At 37.1% G+C, this 25,541-nt stretch overlaps 2 protein-coding genes across 2 annotated transcripts in view; both read right to left on the bottom strand.

The window, feature by feature from the left end:
- Positions 1 to 137: 137 nt before the first annotated feature.
- Positions 138 to 8,512, bottom strand: LOC110459456 (protein draper-like). Its single transcript, XM_021511719.1, has 10 exons — positions 8,413 to 8,512; positions 7,830 to 8,036; positions 6,853 to 6,990; positions 5,273 to 5,410; positions 4,878 to 5,015; positions 4,552 to 4,683; positions 3,071 to 3,205; positions 1,642 to 1,779; positions 490 to 624; positions 138 to 298 (listed from the first exon to the last, which is right to left on the bottom strand). Exons 1-10 carry the CDS (start codon positions 8,510 to 8,512, stop codon positions 138 to 140), a joined length of 1,422 nt encoding a protein of 473 aa, XP_021367394.1.
- Positions 8,513 to 19,027: 10,515 nt separating this feature from the next.
- The window catches only part of LOC110459459 (receptor-type tyrosine-protein phosphatase kappa-like), a 45,901-nt gene continuing 39,387 nt past the window's right edge, over positions 19,028 to 25,541 (bottom strand). Inside the window, exons 22-26 of the mRNA XM_021511723.1 lie at positions 24,744 to 24,878; positions 24,191 to 24,325; positions 23,397 to 23,545; positions 22,086 to 22,221; positions 19,028 to 21,436 (exon numbers count right to left, since the gene is read on the bottom strand). Of these exons, the coding sequence (XP_021367398.1) occupies positions 21,383 to 21,436; positions 22,086 to 22,221; positions 23,397 to 23,545; positions 24,191 to 24,325; positions 24,744 to 24,878 (609 nt within the window). The 3' untranslated portion in view covers positions 19,028 to 21,382. The remainder of the gene's footprint in view (positions 21,437 to 22,085; positions 22,222 to 23,396; positions 23,546 to 24,190; positions 24,326 to 24,743; positions 24,879 to 25,541) is intronic.

Raw genomic sequence — 25,541 nt, 5'->3', positions numbered from 1 at the left:
TAGACCTCGTAGGGGTCACTGACAACCTTGTTTAGGGCTAGTTTTCATTTAGAACTGATAGGGGTCTCTGACAACCTTGTTTGGGCCTAGTTTTCATTTAGAACTGGTAGGGATCACTTACCTCCTGGTGTAGCAGGTCACTCGGGTAGCCTGGTGTGTGAGTACGGGTAGAGTTCCTCCCGTCTGGACTTGACTATAAGACATGCGAAGACGAACGTGAGCACACCCCCGACCAGAATAAAGTTGAGGGGTAACACGTAATCTAGATAGTTGTTTGAGGATTCCACGAACGCCTTTGCTGTATGGAAGATGGCAGGAAAATATTTAAGTTCCTGATCGTTTGTAAATTGAAAATGAAATGCGCGTTCTTGATTTATTTTAAACAGAATTAATGATGTTATATATTATCCAGTAAGTATGAAATGTGATCGCATCCAAGAATCATCATGGTTTCAGATCAAATGATGAATTTTGTTGATCGAGTCTTACCTGTGTCACACCGGTCACCATCGAAACCCATAACACATCCAGCCGGACATTTCCCGGTAAGTAAATCGCAAGGTAACTGTGCTGTACAGAATCCGCATGCCATACATCCCTCGCCATAGTAGCCCGGATCACATACTACAACGAAAAGAATGCTATCCATGATCGTTAAAGAATGATTTATAAAGGGGTATTCCGATATTTTGTTTGTGGGTAGGATGAACATAACCAGTTAGCAGTCATCTTGGATTTAAGTGCCTAAGTATGCTATTACAATCTCTTAGAAGGTACTGGACACATCGTTTAATGCCTTTCACAGGTTTCTCTTGGGTCGTGGATGTTCAATATCTTTTTTGTCTGGGGATAGGAAGAATTGGTCTGCAAAACGGCATCTTGGATTACCGTATCATAGTTTATTTTCGTTAATTCACAGAAATTAATGGACAAATCTTTCTCAAATATATGCAATAGAATTTGGTGTAGAGCTAAGGTCACAGGGGTAAACTCCCCTGTCCTTGCAAAAGAAATAATTGTAAATTTTGAAATCACAATAAAGATATTAATTAGTATAACAAGCTAATGATCCTTCTGTAAAACATTTATATGACCATCCCAACCCCTTTGCTCATGCTGATGGACGTCATGAGTTGTCTGGCATTTTTTGTATTTTAATATAGGTTTCCATATGTTTACAAAAACTAAACAATGTTTCCTAAGGAAGTGTGCTTATGGAGTCGAAACAATCGGCCAATCAGATTGGAGGACTTTATACATTCAATGACCATGACCCCGGACGAATCGAAAAGAAACGGTACAAACCAACAACTGCAATCTCCCGAAGGTGAAAACAGCCAATTGAACCTGACTTTTTGCCTGAAACCATCAGCCAATCAGAATGGAAGATTTTACCCTGAATTTCATTTATCATTGAAGGAATATCACAAAAAAAGCGTTTATTGCAAGAACCGAAATTACTTAGTGGAAAATAAATTGTGGGTGATAGACACATGGAGAAGATGACGCTATAATGCGTCCCGCTATGAAGGAGGGTTTCTGAAAAAAACCTAATCGCATTTCACAGACGATCGAAGGTATCATTTGGTCTTTTTTTGCATTGATAGCCGATTTTAGACTAGCGTATAACCGTGTACTTACCATTGTGACACTGGGTTCCGTTGTAACCTGGTTCACAGCCTCCAGGACAAGCACCGTCCGTCACGGAACATACCTCTTGTGCTAGGCACCGACCACACCTCCCGGCACACTCTCTACCGTACGAACCAACGGGACAGGCTGCACAAGGAGGGATAGCAAGACATCAATATAAAACGGCTTTTATTAGGTAACCCGGGTCACCCCAGTCTGAAATAGGGATCAGAATTTACTCGAGATGGGGCTGACCCCCGAGGGGAGCTGAGAGGCGGGTTCATAAAGGGCTACGGAGTGCAAAACCTTCAAAAGGTTTCTTCTGTGAATCTTATACTTGTGGATTTTCACCAACATTTTTTTTTAAAGATGCTTTGATGATTGTGATCAGAATTATACTCGAGAAGGGACTGACCCTCAGGGGGCTCATAGTCCGAAACCTAAAACAATCATGCATATTTACATTTTTTCTTCTAGAAAATATCAACAATTTTCTTCTTTAGACCAACAAAAGGTTGAATAATATCGTCTTCTAATCTTAGATGGAAAGGTCCAAGAGTGCTTTATTTGAATTGCGAATTGCATTACCCCAGGTCAACCATCCCCCATCTCCTGGGCAGGGGGTAATGTTGATATGGGTTTTATAGGCAATTCATATTCTTTGGTAGATTTTGTTGATTTTCAATGTGAAACAATTCAACATAGTTATTATTTTTATTATATGGTTTCAGTTTTAACTATTCGCCCTTTATGGGACAAATTTGACATAACTGCAGTTTTTTTTATCATTTTACTGAAATTTACTAACTCTTCATATTGGTCACTCCCCAATATAATTTTGAAATAGCCAAATCAACAGTCAAAAAGACAGTTTTGGTTGTATGGTCTTTTATTCTTTGTCACATCCAAGTAACAAATAACAATTGTATTTTGACTCCGCTGACTGTTAAGGCCTACGAGCCTCTTGTTATCGAAATATGTTGCGTGTCTAAATAGCATCTACATTTTATATACAAGTATATTATGGCCTATTAAATGTGTATTCATTTAAAAATCCACAGAGACATCGTCCTCGAAATTCAAGGGGTTACGTTTACTCGAGTTCTCTGCATGGAACGTAAGAGACCGTCACCCCTGGAATTTCGAGGATGCAGAGTAATGAGCATCAATGGTCCAGATACAGCAACATCCCTTACTTGGTTATAAAAAACAGTTAAACAGGTACGTGTATGTCTTTAATAGATACCTGGCTTGCATCGCTAGAAAGCATAGAAAAGAATACTGCTTAAAAATTAAGATTGGAAAACATATTTCAAAGCTATAATTTTAAGTTTTGTGTCTTGAAAAATAAAATTTGAGTACATCGTACTCGTCTGTGGATGTCAAATTGACCATCTTTTCTGATGTTTGGGAAGTAAAGAGGTAAAAACAAACTTACACGAATTACAGTGCTGTCCCCTTAGGCCCTGCTGACATCCCTGTTGACACTCCCCAGTCTCTTTGTCACACACCAATTCCCAGCATTGCGGACACTTCGCCTCACAGTCCGGGCCGTATGTCCCAGGTAGACACTCTGCAAGATTGAGAGAATCAGCTTTAACAGTGACTTTTCTGGTTGTAAATAAACCGCGACAGGAAGTGAACATAATTATGATGCTGAGATTCCAATGACGTTATGTATCAAGAACATCTCAACAAATTATGGTTAATAGACCAGTCTACGTTTTCAATTATATCTATTGGGTTGCTTCCTGATTGTGAATCCTATAAAAGCAAAAAAGAAACTGCGACGGAGCTGTGTCGCCTACACTAGAAACCTTAAAAGATTGTCTATAGATGACGAAGGTTTGTTTATTTGAAAAAAACCACAAAGGTTTGGCAACCTTTTGTACGGAAAGTTTGGTTCAAAATTGTAGCTATTCATGGTGGCAAAAGGAAAGAGCCTTCCGTGTGTCCGTTGAGGTCAAAGAAAAAAAAATGTTTGCGGTTGTCAAATGTTAAAATCATCCATGGAGGCCAGAACGTTATCCGCGAAAAGAAAGAATGGTCTGTGGAGGCCAAACGGAAAATGTATGTTTAGGTAGCGTTATTTATGACGTCAAAGGATAGACCTATTGTTGGTGACAACGAAATGGGTGAAGTGTTATCCGAGGAGGCAAATGGAATTGTTAACTAACCATTGTTGTCAGAGGAAATATTTATCTGTTGTGATGAAAGGAAATGCTTATCCGCGGTGGTCAAAGAGTTACCCGTGCTAATGAAAAGAAACAGTTATCGGCTGGGGTTAAAAATAAAAAGAGCAACAATGATTGTCAACAGAAGGACATATCTGTGGTGGTCAAAGGAAAGAGTAGGGTAGTCAAAGAGGTAACCAGAGGTATGCTATCTAAAGAAAACTTATTCGGATTACGTAATCAAATGTTACCTATGGTGGTCAAGGAGTTATCTGTGGTGGACAAGGGGAAATGTTATTGGCGGTTACGAAAAGAAAGCAAATGGAAATAGTTTGCAATTATGGTAAAAGGAAAGGGAAGGATTTATTTCCGTTGGTCAAGTGAAAGAGTTACCCATGCATGGTGGTCAAGGGAACTTATTATCCTCGGTTGGCAGAAGAAAACGTTATACGTGATGGTCAAAGGATTCTTTAAGTATTGGTGTAGCCAAAGGAACGAGTCACCTGTTGTAGCTAAACGTATTCTACCTTCAGCTTTCAATGTATGCATTTTGGTCACCTATTGAAATGGCCAGAAAAGCAATGATTAGAATCGCAAAGACAGATGATCTACACAGTTTAATGTCCAAAAGCCATTATAATGCCGAATCGAATTATGAATTTGTACTATTAATGTATTACGAGTTATATAAACGGCCGTTCGTTTTGTTGGCTCGTGCTAGACGACATAGTGTTCCCTCACTTACCGATAGTACAAAACCTTCCTTGCCACCCCGGGGCGCAGCCTGAAGGACAGAGTCCCGTCACAGGGTCACATCTATTTCGACACGCCCCACAGGCAAACAAACAGTTCTCCCCGTGTCGATCGGCCTGGCAACCTGAGGGAATAGATTGATCATCTGCAGTGCCAACAATTCGAATATTGTTCTTGTCTCAGTGATTGGAGTTGGAGTCTACATCCATTTTTATCTGACAATATTTTTGAACATTTTAGAATAAAAAAGAGATATTTGAGGACAAATACACAGTACATTTTAGTTACTGGTATTTCCTCTACATTCCACGTACTTACGTTGGTCACACTGGTCTCCCGCCCATCCCGGGGCACACCCTCCGTCACACCTTCCGTCCCGGGGGTCACATGTCACGCCGTGACGACAATGACCACAGATGGACGTACAGTCTAAACCATAATAGCCAGGCTGACACTCTACAAAGCAGAAGTTCAGTTTACAGAAAGGAATTATTAAAATACGGAAATTATTTTCCACATTTATTGTAACTACGACTGACAGACAGATAATGACTACAGAAAGAAAAGGAAAAAAAATTCTCGTTCTTTTTTGCCAAAATGTCACTCCTTGCAGACAGCATTTTGATAACAGGGGTTTATGTGTCTAGCTCCTATGTTGAAGAAAATGGACTGCCATGCGGGACCACGAGGCCTTATACTACGTAAGAACTTACGTATATCACACTTGGGTCCCCGCCATCCGGGGTCACAGTCAGAGGTCAAACACATCCCTGTCACGGGGTCACATGACGTCATGTTTGCACAGTGGCCACACTGGTACATACATCCGGGGCCATACGATTCCACACATTCTGTGAATAGCAATATCATCAATGTCAGGTGTAGCCCGAGTTACCTCTTGGCCTGACACCAGACATTCTGGTCCTAAGCTGAATTCATCCTTCACAAATTCGGTATATTATGATATGCAATAGTAGTTAGAAAATGCACGGCCAGACCAGGGTTCGAACCCAGAGCCTCCTAATTCTAGACGGACGTTCTACCAATTGAGCCGCCTGGTCGCCAACGACCGACCCAGTCCAGTTCCGCTACATTTCTCCCTCCTTTTTCTAGATCTCTACCCCACAACGACATTTCTATTTACATCCCGAGTTCAGGTATCCCCATTGCCAAGCATACAGCAAGTATTTGAAATAAGGGTTGGTCACAGGCACCAAATGTAATAGGAGCGGGAAAATGCACGGCCAGACCGGGGTTCGATCCCGGGACCCTCCAAACTCTAGACGGACGTTCTACCAATTGAGCTACTTGGTCGCCGACGACCGACTAAGTCCCCTTCAACTAAATATATATAAATAATAGCCAACTTGTGATGAATACTGATATCATATATAATATAGCCATCTGAATTGGTTCTTAAGCAGATTTTCAATATTTTCAAACGTTACTTATATATAGAACTTGTTGTAATGTATCAAAAAAACGAGCCTATGATATACGAACTGTATTGTTTTTGACACTCCACCATCGCATGAGGTACTCGTATAAACAACAATTAAGAATTTTAGATGCCAGAGATATGAGATACACCGGGGCCCGTATTCATGAAACTGTTTTCATGTTCAAGCATGCATTTGTGTTCAAGTCTAATTTCTTGTTCCGATTATAAATTAATAAAATAATAGAGACTTAAAGCCGAATACTGTTTTCAATATTGACATCTGACTACTTGATCGGTTGACATGATTTAAGAGAGTAAAAAAAAGAAAATTGGTTTGCGCACAAAATCAGCCATGCTTGAGCATGAGAACGGTTTTATGAAAACGGGCCCGGGATAAACTGGCGGAAAGACGGAGAGCAAACTTAATTATATAGTACCATTCGACAATGCATGTGGAGCATGCAATATCGAATCAAAATGACACGCATGGTCTGTTTCTTCTCTTCCTTGATCAAAGAAGAAAATAGAAACATACAAACATCTCTTCTAATAAACTATACCCGATCCTTTTGAAAACAATGTGAACAACAATCCAAACAAGAAATAAACCAGTATGAGCACCGTAACGTCAGCACACAAAGACAGAAAGAAACTTAAAATAATTTCGGGTGCGAAAATACAAGATTAGGAACCCAGGAGACACGAAAACAACGAGAACGTCTTCATGGCAATTACAAAAAAAAAACATTTTTGACAAATTATTCCTCAAATTCAAGCCTATTTACAAAAATACAATTAATGCTACGAAGAAATGAAACACGTCGTTTCTTCCAAAACAAAACTTTCGCTTACCGAGCTGGCAACCCTGTCCCCAACGGCCGTCCCGACATCCGGACCGACAGCTTCCGTCCATAAGGTCACATTCCTCCTCAAGATCATGGCATAAACAAGATTGTTCGCAATCCTCGCCGAACCGGAACTGGGCACAGGCTGGAAAACGATACGTGTTTACATCAAACAGTGCATTATCGCACCAAACAAAGTTATTTCCTCCCTCCATATGTGCGTCCGTAAAATGATAATAATAATAAATAATAATTTAAGGTTCTTATATACCGCGTTATCACAACCTAGTTCGTTGGTCGTCTCAAAGCGGTTCACAGATTATTATCCGTGGTTATAGGGCCTTTTCAACCAGCCAATGTCTTTCTCAACTCCCTGGGGAGCATACAGCCAGTGCTGCTATTTCGGCGCTTACAGCTACCATTCAATAATTCTAGCACTGCCCAACCACATACTCATTTACAGCTGAGTAGACTGGAACAAGCGGATTAAAGTAGCTCGCTCAAAGATACAACAAAGTGCCGTGACGTGACTCGAACCGGCATCCCTTCTGTCACGAGCCCGGCGTCCTACCACTAGACTACCGTGCCTCCTCGTAAAAATATATAATCTTACGTAGTTTTCTCAACGACAAAAAACACAGCAAATACGATGTGTGGCTCGTGAATCTGGAAACGGGTGTTAGCAATGGACAGCTGACCAGGGGTCAGACAGACTGACAGACATTTTCTTGTCGTTTTACATATCGCGAAATACGAAAGACATGATGGCGCATGGTGTCAAGGCATGCAACGATCAGTAGTAGAAAGGGGGCGGTGTGTGTGTGTGTGTGTGTGTGTTGGGGGTGGGGGTTACATATAGAAACAAGTCTAGCAAAGAAATAAAGGCCAACTGACTGGCTGATTCTTGTAAAAATGTCTTAATTTTAAACTGAAAATATGGCTTGTGATGTCAACATTATAAGGAGCCACCGATACAAGACTTACTCAGAATTTTGAATTCACATACAACTACAGGTGCGTGGGTGTTGAGAACAACTACATAGCGTGTCCGTATCTGTCTGTCCGGCGTCCCGTCACACACGGACGTGAGACGATGTCCGTGTACCTTGAGGACTGTACATCGGTGCATGGAGAGAAGCCCAGGCGAGTTTCCTACCAGGATCTGCCAGTTGTACAGGGACGAGCCGTTATCTGCCATGACAGTACATTGCATTTAGATGGTATATAAACAGACACTTCATTATACTAATCTGACACAGCTAAACGGTATTTGTATTTATCATGTGTAGACAGACCATACGCAGGGTTGTCCTCTAATTGCCATTATTTTTACATTGTATTTATCCAGCATCTGCAGACAATACAGTGTATTTATCTGTCACAGAAACGGACGGTACAGAACCGATCACTTGCTAAAAAGAAGTTACATATAATCCATAGGAAATTTTCCTTACGACTTTTATCAAACGATAGTTGCTAAGAAGACCATAAACAATGTATACCGCACCAGATAAAATTTGGAACCGATAGACCGGAAACGGTTCCTGTAGGTCTATCATCCACCAACCGGAAGAGTTGGCCTTCGTTCTTGAGCACGTGCTTGTGTTACCGTCCACAGCGAGGCTGGGGTCATTCGAACCAGGACCACTCTTCTGAAGCGCTGTCATGTTGAGTGCATGATTTTCTAAATTACAAGACATAAGATTTGGATAAAACCCCACATGTTAATACGGTCTGTTTACAAAGAATAAAGAAACTAAAGAAATAAATGATGGTTTGGATTATAGTAGCTTCTCGAAAGTAAGGCAGTACGCCTTCAATACTTATTTTGCTGATAAATATGTCGTCTGCACTGGCACGTGCACATTTCTCTGACACATGTGTGGTCCATGCTTTAGCATCACGTGATACTTACTGCTCTGGCAGGTGTGTCCCGTCCAAGGTGGGACACATCCGCTGCTACACCTTATATCGATACACTCCGACTCGTCAATACAATGGCAGGTAAACCGGCGGTCTAAAACTGAAACAAATCCAATATCATAAAATAGTGCGTCATAAAAAGCTTAAAAAGATGCTGGTAGTCATAATGGGGTATTTTTTTTTGCTTCATCGCCTAGACGACTGGTTCACCCGTTGTCAGTATAATGTGAGCGGGTGGGGCGTCCTGCTGGGAGTCTTTGGCAGTATGTTTCAGTGAGGTAGCACTATAAAGTCGGCATCAGTTCCGCGCTATCACAAGGAGACAAACACGAACATATCGCAGCCTCCCAAAATACACACACATACACTACACGCATGCATCTTGCACACAGGGGAGGCCGTCCTTAAATGACCTTAGCTGTTAATAGGACGTTAAACAAAATAAAACAAACAAACAAATCATCGCCTAGAAATTATTTTGTGACGGCAACTGCGTCACAATTTGATAAGTTACATACCTCAATTATTATTTTTTCCAAACCTAAAAACAATTCGCAATCATTAAAGATAGCCAAAATAACCAATAAAATATTAATACCATAAATATACCTCTTCACTGTTTTACTGCCGAAAGCACTATGTCGTCTGCAGTATTTTACGGTGTTATTTTGATAAATCACTTGCAAAATAAATCACAAAATTGCCTTCGTGAGCGGAAGTCTTCCTTTTACCTGGCTATGTTGAATTTTGATTCCCGCGAGCTAGTGCTGATCTGGACAACTGCGAAGAATTAGCCTCGCGAAATTAAAAAATCTACACAGTATGCATACCTAAAATTCGAATACTGCATACTCAATATAAATGTTCAAATCCAAAGTTTTTGAAAATTATGTAAATTAAATTAGCTATTCAATATTGGGTTTTCGAGTATTCAATAATACTTTATATTTTCAAACGTGTTTTTTAGGATATACTTGCTGCGACATACAAAAAAACCGTTGTCAGTATGATATGTGACCGGGCAGAATGCTGTGCTTGGTGCTTCGGCATGGCATTTCAGTAAGGTAGCACTATAAAATCGGCATCAGTCCGGGCATTTACAAGGAGGCAAACACACAAACATACCCTGTCTCCTGCATGCACAAACGCAAGCACACATACACTGCACACATTGAGGCACGTCCTTAAATGACCTTAGGTGTTAATAGGACGTTAAACAAAATATAACCAAACTAAACCAAACCAACGACATCGTATTTGTCTCGAAGTGTCGTTTCATTTCACCTCGCTAAGGCGATATGATTACATGAATTAACGACCTACAGCTGTCGGTAATTTCGTGTTACAAAGCTCATCCGTTCAGCTTTCGTATTATGGCATTTCCAAAACTTAAAATGTCTATCGTTATCGCAAGCCGAAACGACAATAAAATATGAAACAAATATGTTACTGAAGCGTACGTGTTTTTCATTCGGCCTAATTGCATTTGATACTGTTCGCTAATGGAGTAGCGGATACCGAGATGTTTTCTCGACAGAGATGCCATTTTTGTTTTTATTTCATAATAAGTAGTATAGGTACAACACTTACAGTAGAAATGACCTTACCTTGGCTTTGCTTACATGGGTAAAAATTATTCGTCAAATAGGTATCAACAAGTTATCCATGAATGATATTACTGACAATTTGATGATTCTCTCGAGACTGCAGATGATACGTCTATTACATACTCAGACAATTTACCTTTAAATAATGAAACTATTACATCCAAAAGAGGATGTTTTCCACTATTTCTTTATTTGTAAAGACTATATAAAACAAAGGGAAACTCTTTTTCAAAATTGTATAAAATGTCTTCTCCTGAGTTTGGCTAAGCTTCTCTGTGGAAGTGAAAGCTTAAACGAACAGTACTCTTGCATACCCAACGATGACACAAGAGGGTTTAATTAAAACGTATGACTACCATATATAAATATATAATTCTTCATTAAATGTAATTTAATTTTACTTTAATCAGTTTAATCCACCCCCACCCGCTCGCTTTTTTCATCCGAATACATTGTACATGTATTTCATTTGAGAATTCGTCTGTATGTCTGTTGTACGGCTGTGCATGTCTGTCCGTCTGTCTGATATTATGAGTGTGTCGATTGCTTGCCCGTCTTTTTGTTTTTCACATTAAAACTATAATTTGAAGTTACGTTACACCTAGTCATCTTTTATTGTATATATATATAATATTGTTTTACGTAGGGAAAGGGCGTCCATATAAATTGTGCCCAATCCCTTTGCTGTATGTATGCTTACGGTGTATATTTATGGCAATAAAATATGTTAAAACTAAAAAGTTACCTTTGTCTTGTGTTTTAGCGTCCATATTTCCCATCAGGCGGAGGACAGACAGTCCTAAAATCAGGACAAACCTACATATTCGGTTCATGATGTTTCCAGTAAAATTATCCGAGCTTATTATATCACTTGGTTGTTGTCAACTTTTAGTTAGACTTGTCAGTACACCACACCGTGGATAAACTAGATTGGAACACAGGGACTTGAGAATTTGTTACAGCAATATTTGGACCCAAATGTAGGTGATCAGAGTAACTTTACACGTTTTAGGAGTTTGGATAAACTTTCGGTAAAAATGCCACCCCCAATGATGATAATTTACCGAAAGATAATATAAACCCCTAAAACGTGTAAAATTACTCTGAAGACCTTAGTTTGGCTCCAAATATAGCTGTAACAAATTCTCAAGTCCCTCTGGATTGGGATAAATGTACGCCGTTCGCTGTCACATTTTTCTGCCCTAGATACATCCGCCTGTTGTCAATAGGAAATAATCTGTAGTCACAATGCTGGGATGACGTTAAATAGATTTGAGGAGGCTCTTATACCGTAGCATACAGAGTTCCGTATAATGAGTTTGTAGTAAAGTATATATATGTCTTTGTGAGGGAAATAGATTTACATGTAGTTAAAGTTTATTCTCTGAAGTAAATCTTGGTGAGCTTTTTTATAGCGATAGCCGTTGAAATATATGTAGTGGCTATTAGGGCCACAACACGTCTGATTTCAATAATTTTTTTACAAAATCGTGTGAAGTTATTTCAAATAACTGCGCTTGTCAACACCTGAAAATATATAGATTAGCTTCACTCCTTGCCAAACGAAACACAAAACACAGGTAAATGTTGTTCGTCTCTGATTTGTGTTTTTATCAGATCATAGACTTATGGTCCGATAACAACAACAACAAAACCCGATCGGACCTAAAAGCTACGGTTCCCGCAGCTATCTTCAATGGCTGCTCCAAGGATTTCAGTCATCTCCAAAATGCCCGGAAATCGCTTCCAATGGCGGTTCCCCGGTTCTATGTTATATTTAATAGTGATTCCCGGCAAATAAGTCACCTACAACAGGGTTCTCTTGGACGTTCTACGGTGATTTTCCTGGTTATTCAGTCATTTCAGTCGTCATTAAAAGTCGTTACCCGTAAAGTGAACCATTCTAAAGGGTCACATTAGTTCCCGTGGGATTTGAGTCACCTTCAACAGTGGTTGCCTTAAATTTAAGTCATCTTCAACAGTATTTCCCTAAACTTGAGTCAATGTCAACAATTGTTTTGCGGATTTCAGTAAACATGGTATAAACTTCATTTTCTTCAAATTAACTTCAATAGTGGTGTCCCCAAAATTTCGAGTTCTTATTAACCTTTCTGCCACTTTCAGTTCACGTTCACTGGGATTTGAGTTAATTTTAACAGTGTTTCCCTGGACGTGAGTCAATGCCCACAGTGGTTTCCAGGGATGGCGTCAATTTCAAGGACTTGTTCCTCAGAATTGAGTCACCGTCAACGCCATAATTTCCTGGCTTTAGTAAATTTTAACATCGACTCATTTTTTCAGTCCGCTACAAGCGTTTTCCCTGGAAATATAAGTCGCCGTCAGCGTTGGTTCTCAAAAAAGTTAGTCATTATCACTTCCGTCTCTTGTTCTGTGGGATTTGCGTCAATTCAATCAGTTGGAATTAAGATTGAGTTTACGGGCAAAAAAAGCAACTGTTCTAGTACTTTTGTCATGGATTTTATCTCTAATATGGAAAATCAATTTCAACGGCTTAAATTTGACATTAATGATATTGCATATGTGTCGAGTAATTAATACCGACAGAAAGAGTACTGTGCACATGCAATTCCATGGGTTATGATCGCTTACGCTCTCTGTTTACCTGCAATATGTCATAGCAAAACTGAAGGCACGCAGTTAGTCATGTTAAACAATAACCCCGATTGATCGCTAGGCCAATACATGTCCTAGGAAGATTACAGGGATATGACACCCGACTTCAAAGCCAGTCAATTTTACCGTTACGCGACCGCGAGATTCGTCTGATGTACATCAAAGGATCAAACTAGTTTTCTTGTCTCACACTGAGCCTTCGATTTTATAATAATATCTTCCATTTGTGCAGAGAAAATAAGTGAGCGGAACCCCTGGAATATTGAGGATGATACAAGCCTCAGATGTCAAGTCAGCAATCCAGGGTGAACAGCTCTTCTATCTTCATTTATAGTATAGATGTTACATATAATGTGTGTTCAGCCTATCGTCAGTACACCATTGGAGCTCAAAACAGAGGAGTAAGGCAACAGTTGCTTTTAGAAGTTTTTTTTATTCTATAGTTTGATCACATGAATTATTGTATAACAAAAAAGATGGAATTCTGATGTGATGCAACAACAAGCAACAAGCATACACGCTGAAATGCTAAAATATCAGCATCACTCACTTTACAACCAAACTGTTTGTGGAACAAACAAACGTTTCTCTGTCCAGAAGCATCAGTTTGATGTGTTAAAAAGGCGGGAAATTATAGTGTTAACTTAAACACAACTATTTACATGTATTTTTTTTATTGATGTACAATTTAGTAAAGACGCTTGTTTACAAAGTAAAGAATGTTAAATTATGTACCTGTTGAGTTTCGTAGAATCCTACTAATGGTAAAAATAATATACATATATTTCTGTGACAGAAAAATATCAGTTAAATTTTGGCAGTAGACAAAAAAGTTCATTTTACAAACAAACTGATATGTGGCGTCTTTTAAATTGTGTTTTCACTGTCAAGTTTCACATTTATATTTCAGTGTGTGATATAAGGGTGTGTTATTATGATATAAATAGCATTCACATACACCCAATTGTCCTAGAGATATGTGTACATGTGATATTTTGGAAAACACAACCAGTTGTTTACATATTGGCCAACCATTTCAATTAAGATTAAATATTTTGAAAAGTGGGAATGAAATATATTGTTTTGGACAACACCTTAAATCGCTTATTGTTTTGAAAGAAATTTATATATTACGATGACAAGGCGTTCATGAAACAGCTTTATGACCGATGAGTGTAGATAACAATTTAAATACAAACATAAAGAAAACTGAAAAAAATCTGGTGCTAGTGTACATGTGTCAACGAAAAAATATCAGAAACAAAATTGGTTAAATGAAATAACTGGAATGTTTTTAAGGATTTCCTGAATATCATGTGCAAGACTACTGATAAAATTACAACTACCTAAATAATACACGTAGATCATTATTTTTCCAGAGATTCAAACACTTTCTTGTAAGATTCACCCCTAAAGTCACATTTGAACCTTACCATATGAAAGACTGGACAAGTCCAGTTTTAAAATGCAGGGGTGAAAGAGTTAACAGCTGTTTTTAAAAAAATGCATATATGTATTACAAATGACCATTATTTATGTAATTTGAGTACTTTAAAGACTTCAGAGAGAGTATATTTAACCTCGGTACAGATTTCGGATGGTATTTATCTACGAAGGGGCACATGCTGATTTAGCACTGGTGTCTGAAAGTGATCACTGTATACATGTACAATATACATACGTATGTTAACACATTATAATAACAAATCTACACAACCTATGTACAGCTTTCTTCTGTCAACAATACACATCCTACACAATAATGTAAATAGTTGTGTACACTCGTGTGTAATGCACAGGTACTTTTTGGGGGGAAAAAAATGGAAAAAAACATGTTCAATATGTCAAGCTGGACTGATACCATCAACTAGGTAGGTCACTAAGGAAGGTTCACTAAATAAATGCATTCGCCCAGGTTATTAATTGTGCTGGGAAAACAGATCACAGAAAGCGGAATCTTTAAATTACTCTTATCAAACTGAAGCAAGATCATTCTTTACTAAATCTTTTTATCCTACCTGCAAATGATAATGCTTTCTAATAAAAAAAAATAAGCAAAGAAACAAAATATTCTGCAATGATCAAGGCTCAACTAGGTTGCAACTGCAGTTTTCATCCAAATAAAATACAAATATCTATTTAAACATGACAGATCTGTTTAAAATGCTTTTAGTTATTGTAATATGTATACGTAAACAGTTTTTTTCTTCAAAAAAGGATGTAGAAGTAAAAAAAAAAATGTATCGTGAGTGGAATCCCAATTAGCAATATATAATCAGTATGTCCAGTAAACGCTGGACTAAAAGCTTCACAACCAAACATTGTCACGTTACAAAATGATCTCCATAGTAGCAACAAAAACATCTACATATAGTATGCCACAGGAAGCCAGGTCAGCGAACTGTGTTGAGATTTGAACTGGTGCAGTATTATCCTCATTTTTGTCATCAGAAAGCAGGTGTTCCGACATTAATGAATTTTGCATTTTCGATGTAGTTGGACATTATGAATTTGTGGATTATTAATGTATCAGAGGTCTTTATTTTTTTCGACGCCTCCACTACGAGTCGAACCATGGGCAATTTCAATTTAGTTGGATATATAGTTGTTCCTGGAAATAACTGCGGCCGTGTTCAACTTGTGGAATCTTCCATGACAAGATTCATGAAAATAACACTGTCGCAAAAATCTCAATAACACAGTGTATATTTTTTGTGAGAAAGGTTATATAAGACTTGATCACAAACATCACTAGTGTACGTAGTACACTCTAACAATTATCAACAAAATAATTAAAATGGAATTTCAATGGAGAAAAAAAAAGAAGAATAATGAGAGAATCAAATGATATAAAACAAAGATTATATCTTCTCAAAAATACGCTGAATAATACAGACACACTTAGATTGTTGTATTTTGTAAAATACAATACGGACAAGCACAGATTATGTATTCTGTAAAAATACACGGAATAGTATGGACACGACAAAAGTTGTTTTACCTCCAAAACAATAGTGCACGTGGGCTGTCAGTAGCGTGAACACTGGTCCTAGGCCTCACTACACCCAAGGAGTAGGCAAATAATTATTCAATAGGAAAAACGTCATGAAAAATCATTAACTGGTTGAAATTGAATAACATTGTATTTGATTATGAATTCTGCTCTTTTCTTTTTGAAAAAGACAGTTACAAAGAACAGTAAACTCTTGTTACATATAAGTCTTAGCACCTTGGGTACAAACTTGACGACTGGCGAAGATACTTCGTAACCGTACCTCAGAAATATTTGATTAACAACATGATTAAAGTCGGTGACATTACTAGACAAAAAGAAAATAGAAATTTTCCTACTAGAAATGAATAAAACGTGGCTGTATACGTTTATATTTATATAATATCAAGGTCAACAAAAGGTCACTTCCTGTGTTACAATATTTACATATATATATATATACATCTATGGCAATGTTGGAAAGATTATGTATGAGCATGCTCCATATCACATGAGAGTAAATTCTTACATTTCATATATGATAGCAAGAGGGTGTACATTTCACATATGATAGCAAGAAGGTGTACATTTCACATAAGAAATTGAAATTGTATGTTTCACATATGAGAATGTACATTTTATATACAAGAATGGGATTGTACATTACATGTTACAGTGAAACTGTACACTTCACATGTGAAGTGAAACTGCACATTTCACATATGAAGTGAAACTGCACATTTCACAAATGAAGTTAAACTGCACATTTCACATATGATGTATATATATTTCACAGACAAAAGTGAGTTTGTACATTTCAGCACAAAATGCCATGACAAACAGATAAACAATACCAATTAAGTAAATACAACCAGACGGCATCATTGTTACAAAAAAAGGGTTTTAAACTGGCACATCTGTGTATGTAAAATAACCTGTCTGAATAGTTTAAAACAACAGTCTGATGATAACTCTAAATATTACTTTCACAGATATTGTTCAACCAGTGAAACAGAAAAAAATCCTGTTTTTTTATGTTCCAGACAACACACGAGTTCAAAGGTTTTTCTTTTACCGGCAAATTAGTATAGAGGAAACTTTGACTATGATAAAAAGTTATATAACTATAAAAGTTATTTTATCCACAAATTCTGAAATAATTTTCAAATATTATCTGAATTAAGCATTCAAATTAGTTAAATTTTACTTTTCAAAAATACAAAAAAGCCTGTTTTCAAAAGTTTCAAGCTAAGATATGAATCCAGAAAGTTTACCTTTAGTCACGCTACACTGATACTGTGAAATGCATACCTGTCCTCGGTCATGATTTCGGTATTTCGTATCATAGTACGGGTAAAATCCACGATGAGTAAAAATATGACAATATCAATATTTCGTTAAAGTATATATGTATACATCAATACAACATTCTTCATTAACTTTAAAATTAGATTTGATTTCCGGCTATCATATATATGTACAAATAACAAAACAACCTATAGAATTATAATCAACCCAAGGATTATCTGGAAGTCATTCTTTCATTAGCTCTGGTTTATTGCTTGATAACATTTTACCACAAATTTTCCAGTCAGCAGTTTACATGTTTTTATTTTTGTTGATCATACTCTGTTATTGCTAAATACGGTTTTGTTTTTGTTAAATCATTTTCCATTTACATGATCATCTCTGGCCCTGTTTTGGCAACATCCCCAACCTAACTTATTACACATACTTAAATACTAAACTTTCCCAAACTTGTGTATATATCATTTTGACTCTTTTTACCCTAGGTACGGTAAACTCCCAACAAAACAAACAACTTAACACTTAACAATATATCATAACAAAGGTTAAAGGAATGTAGCAACAGCGCGACAAACCAGACGTCTATCACAGCCACAGATGGACACGAATATGTACAGCAGGCTTTGGTCCAAACTTGCAACACAAATAGTACAAACAAATCTATATTGGTAACAAACAGATTTTCCAAGAAATATTCAGTGAAAGGAAAAAAATAGGTCTGTCACAGTATATTGTTCTGAATAAAAAAAAACCTGTAAACTTGTATCATTTTGGTAAAAATGGAAGCCAGTTCTCGTGGATCTTAGCTGTTAATAGGAACGTGTGGTAAGGGAGGGGGGACAAGTTGCTGATCATGTACCTGGTACATCAACAATATTGTGTGTGTGTGTGTGTGTGTGTGTGTGTGGGGGGGGGGGGGGGGGAGGAAATTTACATAAAAATCATGACCTACAAATATTATGTTTTATACTAAATATTTGAACTGATTTTGAAATAAAAACAAACTCCATGTGTGGGACATTTTTTTGTCACACTTACATCAGCAGACACCATATTTCACAATAGCGCACACGACCATTTTGATTTCCATTTAATTCTATGCAGCCAGTTATCAATGACTTTTGCATGATTTCACAGAAATATTTTACAAATGATATCTAAACACATTTTATTACAAAGTTACCACTTTCAAATGTAACATCATTATGAAATGAGTGTTTTTTTTTCTGTAACTGCTATTTAAACATATTGAATAAAAATATTTACAATTTTACCCAAAAGCCAATCTAGTAATCTAATCCTTGTGAACTACAAGTCTAAGAGGGCATAACATGTACGCGTAAATTTAATCTACATAAAAAGTTATATTTTTTTAAAATACATGTATTTAAGTAATAACTGGATATTCTCAGGAATCTCTTGCTAAAAGATAAGAAATATAGCAGGTATGCAGTAATTATCTCAAATACTGCAACAAGTGATTTTACAATTTTACTGTTAATTACATGTGAAATAGGTCACGGTTTCCTTGTGCCTATATTTGGATTCAAACCTTAGACTATAGACAACTAGTCTAGTGTTAAACGTCCTATTAACAGCTAAGGTCATTCAAGGACGTGCCTCCATGTGTGTATGCAGGAGACAGGGTATGTTGGTTGTGCTTGCCTCCTTGTGATAGAGCGGATCTGATGCCGACTTTATAGTGCTAATTCACAGATATGCCATGCCGAAGGCACCCAGCACAGCATTCCGCCCAGTCACATTATACTGACAACGGGTGAACCAGTTGTTGCGAAAATCTCTCTAGCCAAGTCAGTGACAAATAACTGGATTTTTTTTTACCAAATTTTTGAATATCTGTACAGATACATGTACTGTAGCTGGGAATCACTCCATTGGAATTGTATACACAGTGAAAATGATTGGTACGCTCACATCTAACTAGCACAGTTATAAATTTACCTCTCGGCAAAATATGTATATATATATATATATACAATATCTACAAGTATGATACAAAATTATATTTTGTACAAGAATTTAATAATGCTTGTTTGTTGAGGTTATCATTGGCTCCGTATTGACAAAACATTTTAGATGATGATGATTTGTGAGCTGAAAATTCTAACTGAAATACGTTTTCGAATTTAAAATAAAATGTAAAATTTGGAATTTGTATTAACACAAGCACTTGAACAGACACAAGACAGTAAACCTGTCGACATTCACACACACTGTAAAAATTGTTGATACAGATAATAGTCTGGAATGTAAATATCAATAAGCATTTAACAACATAGGGTTCATGTAAAAGAATAAAGCAAACATTATGGCAGAAAATAATACAGTAATAAAAAAAAAATCCACAAGCATCTATGAAGCTTCAATGAAACATTTTTTTTAAACATGTGACACAAAACAAGTATTACACATGAATTACCTCTGGTCCAACAAGTATTACACAGGAGTCAACTCTGGTCCAACAAGTATAACACAGGAGTCACCTCTGGTCCAACAAGTATAACACAGGAGTCAACTCTGGTCCAACAAGTATTACACAGGAGTCAATTCTGGTCCAACAAGTATAACACATACAGGAGTCAACTCTGGTCCAACAAGTATAACACAGGAGTCACCTCTGGTCGATCAAGTGTTAAACATGAATTATCTCTGGTCCACCAAGTACTACACATACAAGTTCTACACACACTCCATAACTGTCTCAAACTCATACATATGATGCTAAAAATTGGTTTTATATAATTCCTGTACACTTTTCTCTTTCAAAGCACTCGACATGGACAAGTGTCCTTTTGATTTCTTCAATTTTGTCTTTTAGTAATAATTCAACAAACTCTGATTTGCCAGAACAGAGCATTGACAGACAGAAGCAGTACTTCATTCTACTATTGCTTAAAAAAAATGTACAATCAGGCTTAGAAGCTAGTATTGCACTACAGAGAGGCACCGACATGTGCAGAACACCAAGTGAAAGCTCAAGGATTTGGATCATCAATTTCTTATCAGCACAAACTCTGGTGGAACACAGGTTAATGTAATACATACTCAACAGATTATACAAAGGTCAAGTATCTTAACATCTGTAGAACACACACAGATCTAGAGGTAACCAGGTCACCATAGCATAACACAACCGAATCCTGGTCACATCACCAAAAACCCAACCAAATCCTGGTCACATCACCAAAATCACAACCATATCCTGGTCACACCACCAAAAACACAAGCATATCCTGGTCACACCACCAAAAACACAAGCATATCCTGGTCATCACACAAGATAACCCTACTTATAACTGTTCTAAAGGAAAAACCTCTAATAGTCACCATGGCCATGTGTGTATTATTTCACATATTTTTTCAATAATAATTACATGTATCATTTTCTCAATCTAAAAGGAAAGATGTTAAAACATGTAAATACACTGTGAAAGAAATGAAACGTTTTCAGAAGCATGCCAGATTATACAGGATAATGTCTATACAGCCTTGGTGACCATGATGATTTGTTTCAATTTTTTTATTTCAAACACTATAAACCACAGACTCTTTTTCTGCACAGCGGTTCTTCTGTCTGTGGTTCTACAGGAGATTCTACAGCTCGAGTACAACAAAAGCATCAAAACTTAGTAAAACTGTGCAACATGTTCACAAAACAAATGTGTAATACTTGAATGATATAATGGTCATGGAGTAGTGTCCCAGTGGAACGTGCGGCTTTGGCTATGAACGATTACATCACATACGATGATTATAGACGTGCTATTGAATAGCAGCATTCGAGGTTACATTTACTTCATTACATGAACTGAATGAGTCACATGTACAATGTCAAACATCCAACCTCAACTCTTCTAGATTTGTACAACCAATGTTATTTCAACATGCAACATTTATAATTATATCACTTTTTCTTGATATTTCAACTGTTTTGAAGATATCTTTTGTAAAATCCTCCAGTTTTAAAGTGTTGGAATCCCTTTTTCTCTGTAGTTTAAATTGAATCAAGCATCCTCCTGTCTTGTCGATATAAGACACTGGATAGCTTCCCTTCACTGGCTCTCAATGTACTCCAGCACCATCTTGTGGCAAAAATCGTACTGTTCCTGAAAAGGGGAGACAAATCAGTTACTGTGTGTTCAGGCTCACTCTTACGTGTGGAAATCACAAATAAAATTGTATTAACCCTTTCACCACTGTAGACCATAATGGACTCATCCATATCAATGCATGGAAGAGTCTACTAAAGTTACATAGGGGTGAAAGGGTTAATGCATCTCAAGTATCATAACGTACAGCAGTCCTATTATTTATAGAGAAACTCTTACAAACAATCAACAAATGTTTGAGTTCATATCTTATTGTTACAAAAATTGTTCTTAATTCAATCATTAAATGATTATTTCATAATTAAGGGAAGTTTTTTCATGTTACAAAATAATTTGAAAACCTGCCTAAATCAAATTGTCAGCTTCCGATTGGTTCTGCTTGATGTTTTTTTCTGTTCATACCAAACTTACATGATTAAATCACAAATATGTACTTCCCAAACCCAAACCCAAAACATGATGTTATGAGGTTTGTCAACATACAAAATATATATCAATATACAGCATATACCAACAAAACCTTATGGGGTATCAGAGATTTTTCTACAACAGACAGTGTCAAAAACAAATTATCAATCAATTCTAGATCAGAATTCCTTATCTTATGTAACATATATTTTAACTTTCCCGTGACAATATGACTTACTAGGTCCTCTATGAACTGTGGTCGATTGTTGCGTATGGTCATGACAGTTTGGAACACGTCCACCTCATGATCCCGCTGCATCCTCTCCAGTAGATAACTCACAGCACAGAACACGCCACTCTTGCTGGCCCCGTTCCTACATAACACAAAACATAACAGTGACTCATAACACAGACAAGAGGCCTATGGGCCTTAACGGTCACCAGAGTCCTACAATATTTATTTTTGTTGTTGAAATATGAAGTGGAGATAATGATGTCAATCAATCCCTAATCATTTCCAGATCAAGTTTCAGTTAAATTGGCCTATTAGAACTTGATTTTAAGTTTGAAATAGTTTTTCAAAATGGCGGCCGTGGTGGCCATATTGAGTCTCCGATTGACAAGGAAAACCCCCCACTTTGCCAAGACCATAAGTCAATCATTCCTACCGAATTTCAGTTAAATTGGCCCAGTAGAACTTAACTTAAAGTTTCAGATAGTTTTTCAAAATGGCGGCCATATTGTATTTCTGATCGACCCAAAAAATAACAACACTTTGTCAGGACCAAGAGTCGATCATTCCTACCAAGTTTCAGTTAAATCAGCCCAGTAGAACTTGACTTAAAGTTTGACAAAATGGCGGCAATGGCGGCCATATTGGATTTCTGATCGACCCAAAAAATAACAACACTTTGTCAGGACCATGAGTCGACCATTCCTACCAAGTTTCAGTTGAATCAGCCCAGTAGAACTTGACTTTTAAGTTTGAGATAGTTATTCAAAATGGTGGCCATATTGTATTTCTGATCGACCTGAAAAATAACAACACTTTTTCAGGACCATAAGTCGACCATTCCTACCAGATTTCAGTTCAATCGGCCCAGTAGAACTTGACTTTAAGTTTGAAATAGTTTTTCACAATGGCGGTAGTGGCAGCCATATTGGATTTCTAATTGACCGAAAATAACAACACTTGGTCAGGGAGTTGTCAGTAACCTTCCCATGAAGTATCAATGAAATCCCTTTGACAGTATTTCAGCTTGAGTTGAAAATGTCAAATGGTAACGCACAACGGATGACGATGACAGACGAAGACGGATAGCAATAGGTCACTTGAGCTAAAGCTCAGGTGACCTAAAACCACAGCTCTAACTCGTCTCATTACTGCATCACACAAAACATAGCATTGACTCTTACTGGACCAGAAACCATAGCAGGACTACATTAATTTAATGATATGTGGGTCATTTGCAAGGTTCATGTCCTTCGTTAATCAAACATTTATTCAATGCTTACAATGATCTAATTGAACTATAACAGAGGTTCTTACATGCAGTGGACTGTGATTGGTCCTTTGCCACTCTGTTTTAGCCAATCACAGACCATGTCCAACAGTTGGACGAGAGCAGCAGTGTCGGGTACTTTCTCCGAGTCGGCCCAAGACCTCAGCTGGAATTGTTTTATTGCACGCGCTTCTCCCTAAAAGTGAAATGCAATTATGTAAGTTATAACTTCTTGGCACAGTTGTTCAAAGTATTGTTAACTTAAAAAGCCATAGACTCAAATTTCAAAAATGTATCATTTTTTAACCATATGAAATTTGACCATTGTTAACAGTTTTTCCCTTAAGAAATTCATTAAAAATTCTGACCCATGCAGTTTTTACGATCAATTTCATTATTTGTAGAAAATATCTATGAATGAAAAAATAAATTAAAATCCTGTAAAGTAACAGCCCTGTACATCACAGCTAGATTTGGATATAAACCCTGTACATCACAGCTGGATTTGGATATAAACCCTGTACATAACAGCTGGATTTGGATATAAACCCTGTACATCACAGCTGGATCTGGATATAAACCCTGTACATCACAGCTAGATTTGGATATAAACCCTATACATCACAGCTAGATTTGGATATAAACCCTGTACATCACAGTTAGATTTTGATATAAACCCTGTACATCACAGCTAGATTTGGATATAAACAAGAACTTTTAACAAACTATTGTTTGCTGGCTGAAGGCACAGATTCTCCCAACTCTTACCATTATTATTTAAAAATGATTTACCAGCTGAAGTGACCATACAAGCTTAACAAAGCTTGCTCATGCTACTAACCTTCATATGGTTGCATACTTTGAAGATGCGTTCAGACACGTTGGGGTCTACTTCCCTGGAAGACAATAGCTCAATACTGAGAGGGTCGTACTCCACAGTGTAACCATGTTCCTCAGGCCAGTACAGAGCACATGTCTGTAAAAAAGAAAGCAAAAATCAAAATATTGCACAACAGGAAAATTTTGTCCAGTCAAACTTTTGCCCTACGCAAATAAAATCAATATTTGTCCAATGTTTATTTTTCCTTCACATTTGACACAATAGTTCATGATGTTGTTTACTAATGTTCGCTGTAATGATATATTTGCCCTCGTTGCGGAGAGAAAAATGGCGAAAGTTAAATTTCCCGTATGCAGCATAAAGAAATATAACAGGAAACAATGACTGACCGAGTAATTAAACAGGAAATAAAACAACATTTACAGACAATTTAAACACAACATCATAACCTCAATGAATGAGTTATTCAAGTAGAAAGATTGACCTTATCATGGAAGACATTAAGTAATTGATTTTTTAAAATTTCCTTAGATCTTTCCATGTCTGCACCAACCTGGTCATTTCTGTCAAAGTCGTTGAGCATGACGACTGTGTTGGAGTTGTAGTCATACAACATCCTCCAGAAGTCAGCTACCGTGTTGGGTAGCGGCATCTGTGTCATGATGAACGCATCCCTGTGGGTGTACCCCTGTAGAGAAAACATGGCCACTTATTTACTCTCGGGTTTAATTGTTATGTTAACACTCTACTCAGGAACAACCTTGTAGCAAATATAGCAAAAGACTAATAATAGATTACAAAATTCACAGAGACAGAAGTTGATCAAATCTAACCCTTGATATATGACCAATATTTTATGGTCACAAGAATAACTGAAGTACATTTCGTAAAATTAACAAATTTCGAAAAATCAACAGGAAATCCTTTATTACATTTTCATCAGAAATAACAAGAAAACAATAATGCATACATTAATATTTCTATATTCATTGTACAGCCTCTAAATATATATCATATCTACCAACTAACAAGGTTACCATGAGCGGTATATAATACGCCTGTCACACATTGAATGAGCAGTCGTTTGTATGATTGAAATATATGAAGTATTTGTGAGTAATTGATATTAAAAGATAAATCATTCAACATAACTGGTAGATCAATGAGTGCAATACAACATCATGGAACGCATGCATCACATTAATGAAACCAAGGGGAATAACTCCACAAATTATGGTCGGATAATGGCGGTTATCGAACTTGTCCGAGCTTTCATGGTAATTAACCTTGTTGTGAAGTTTGAAGTTAATCCGTTAATAATTACTCGAGATATCGAGCGGACACTGTTTCG

This window comes from Mizuhopecten yessoensis, unplaced genomic scaffold, assembly GCF_002113885.1.
Source record: "Mizuhopecten yessoensis strain PY_sf001 unplaced genomic scaffold, ASM211388v2 scaffold10069, whole genome shotgun sequence".
In the NCBI taxonomy this organism is placed as follows: Eukaryota; Metazoa; Mollusca; class Bivalvia; order Pectinida; family Pectinidae; genus Mizuhopecten; species Mizuhopecten yessoensis.
This window is presented reverse-complemented; position numbering and strand designations above follow the sequence as displayed.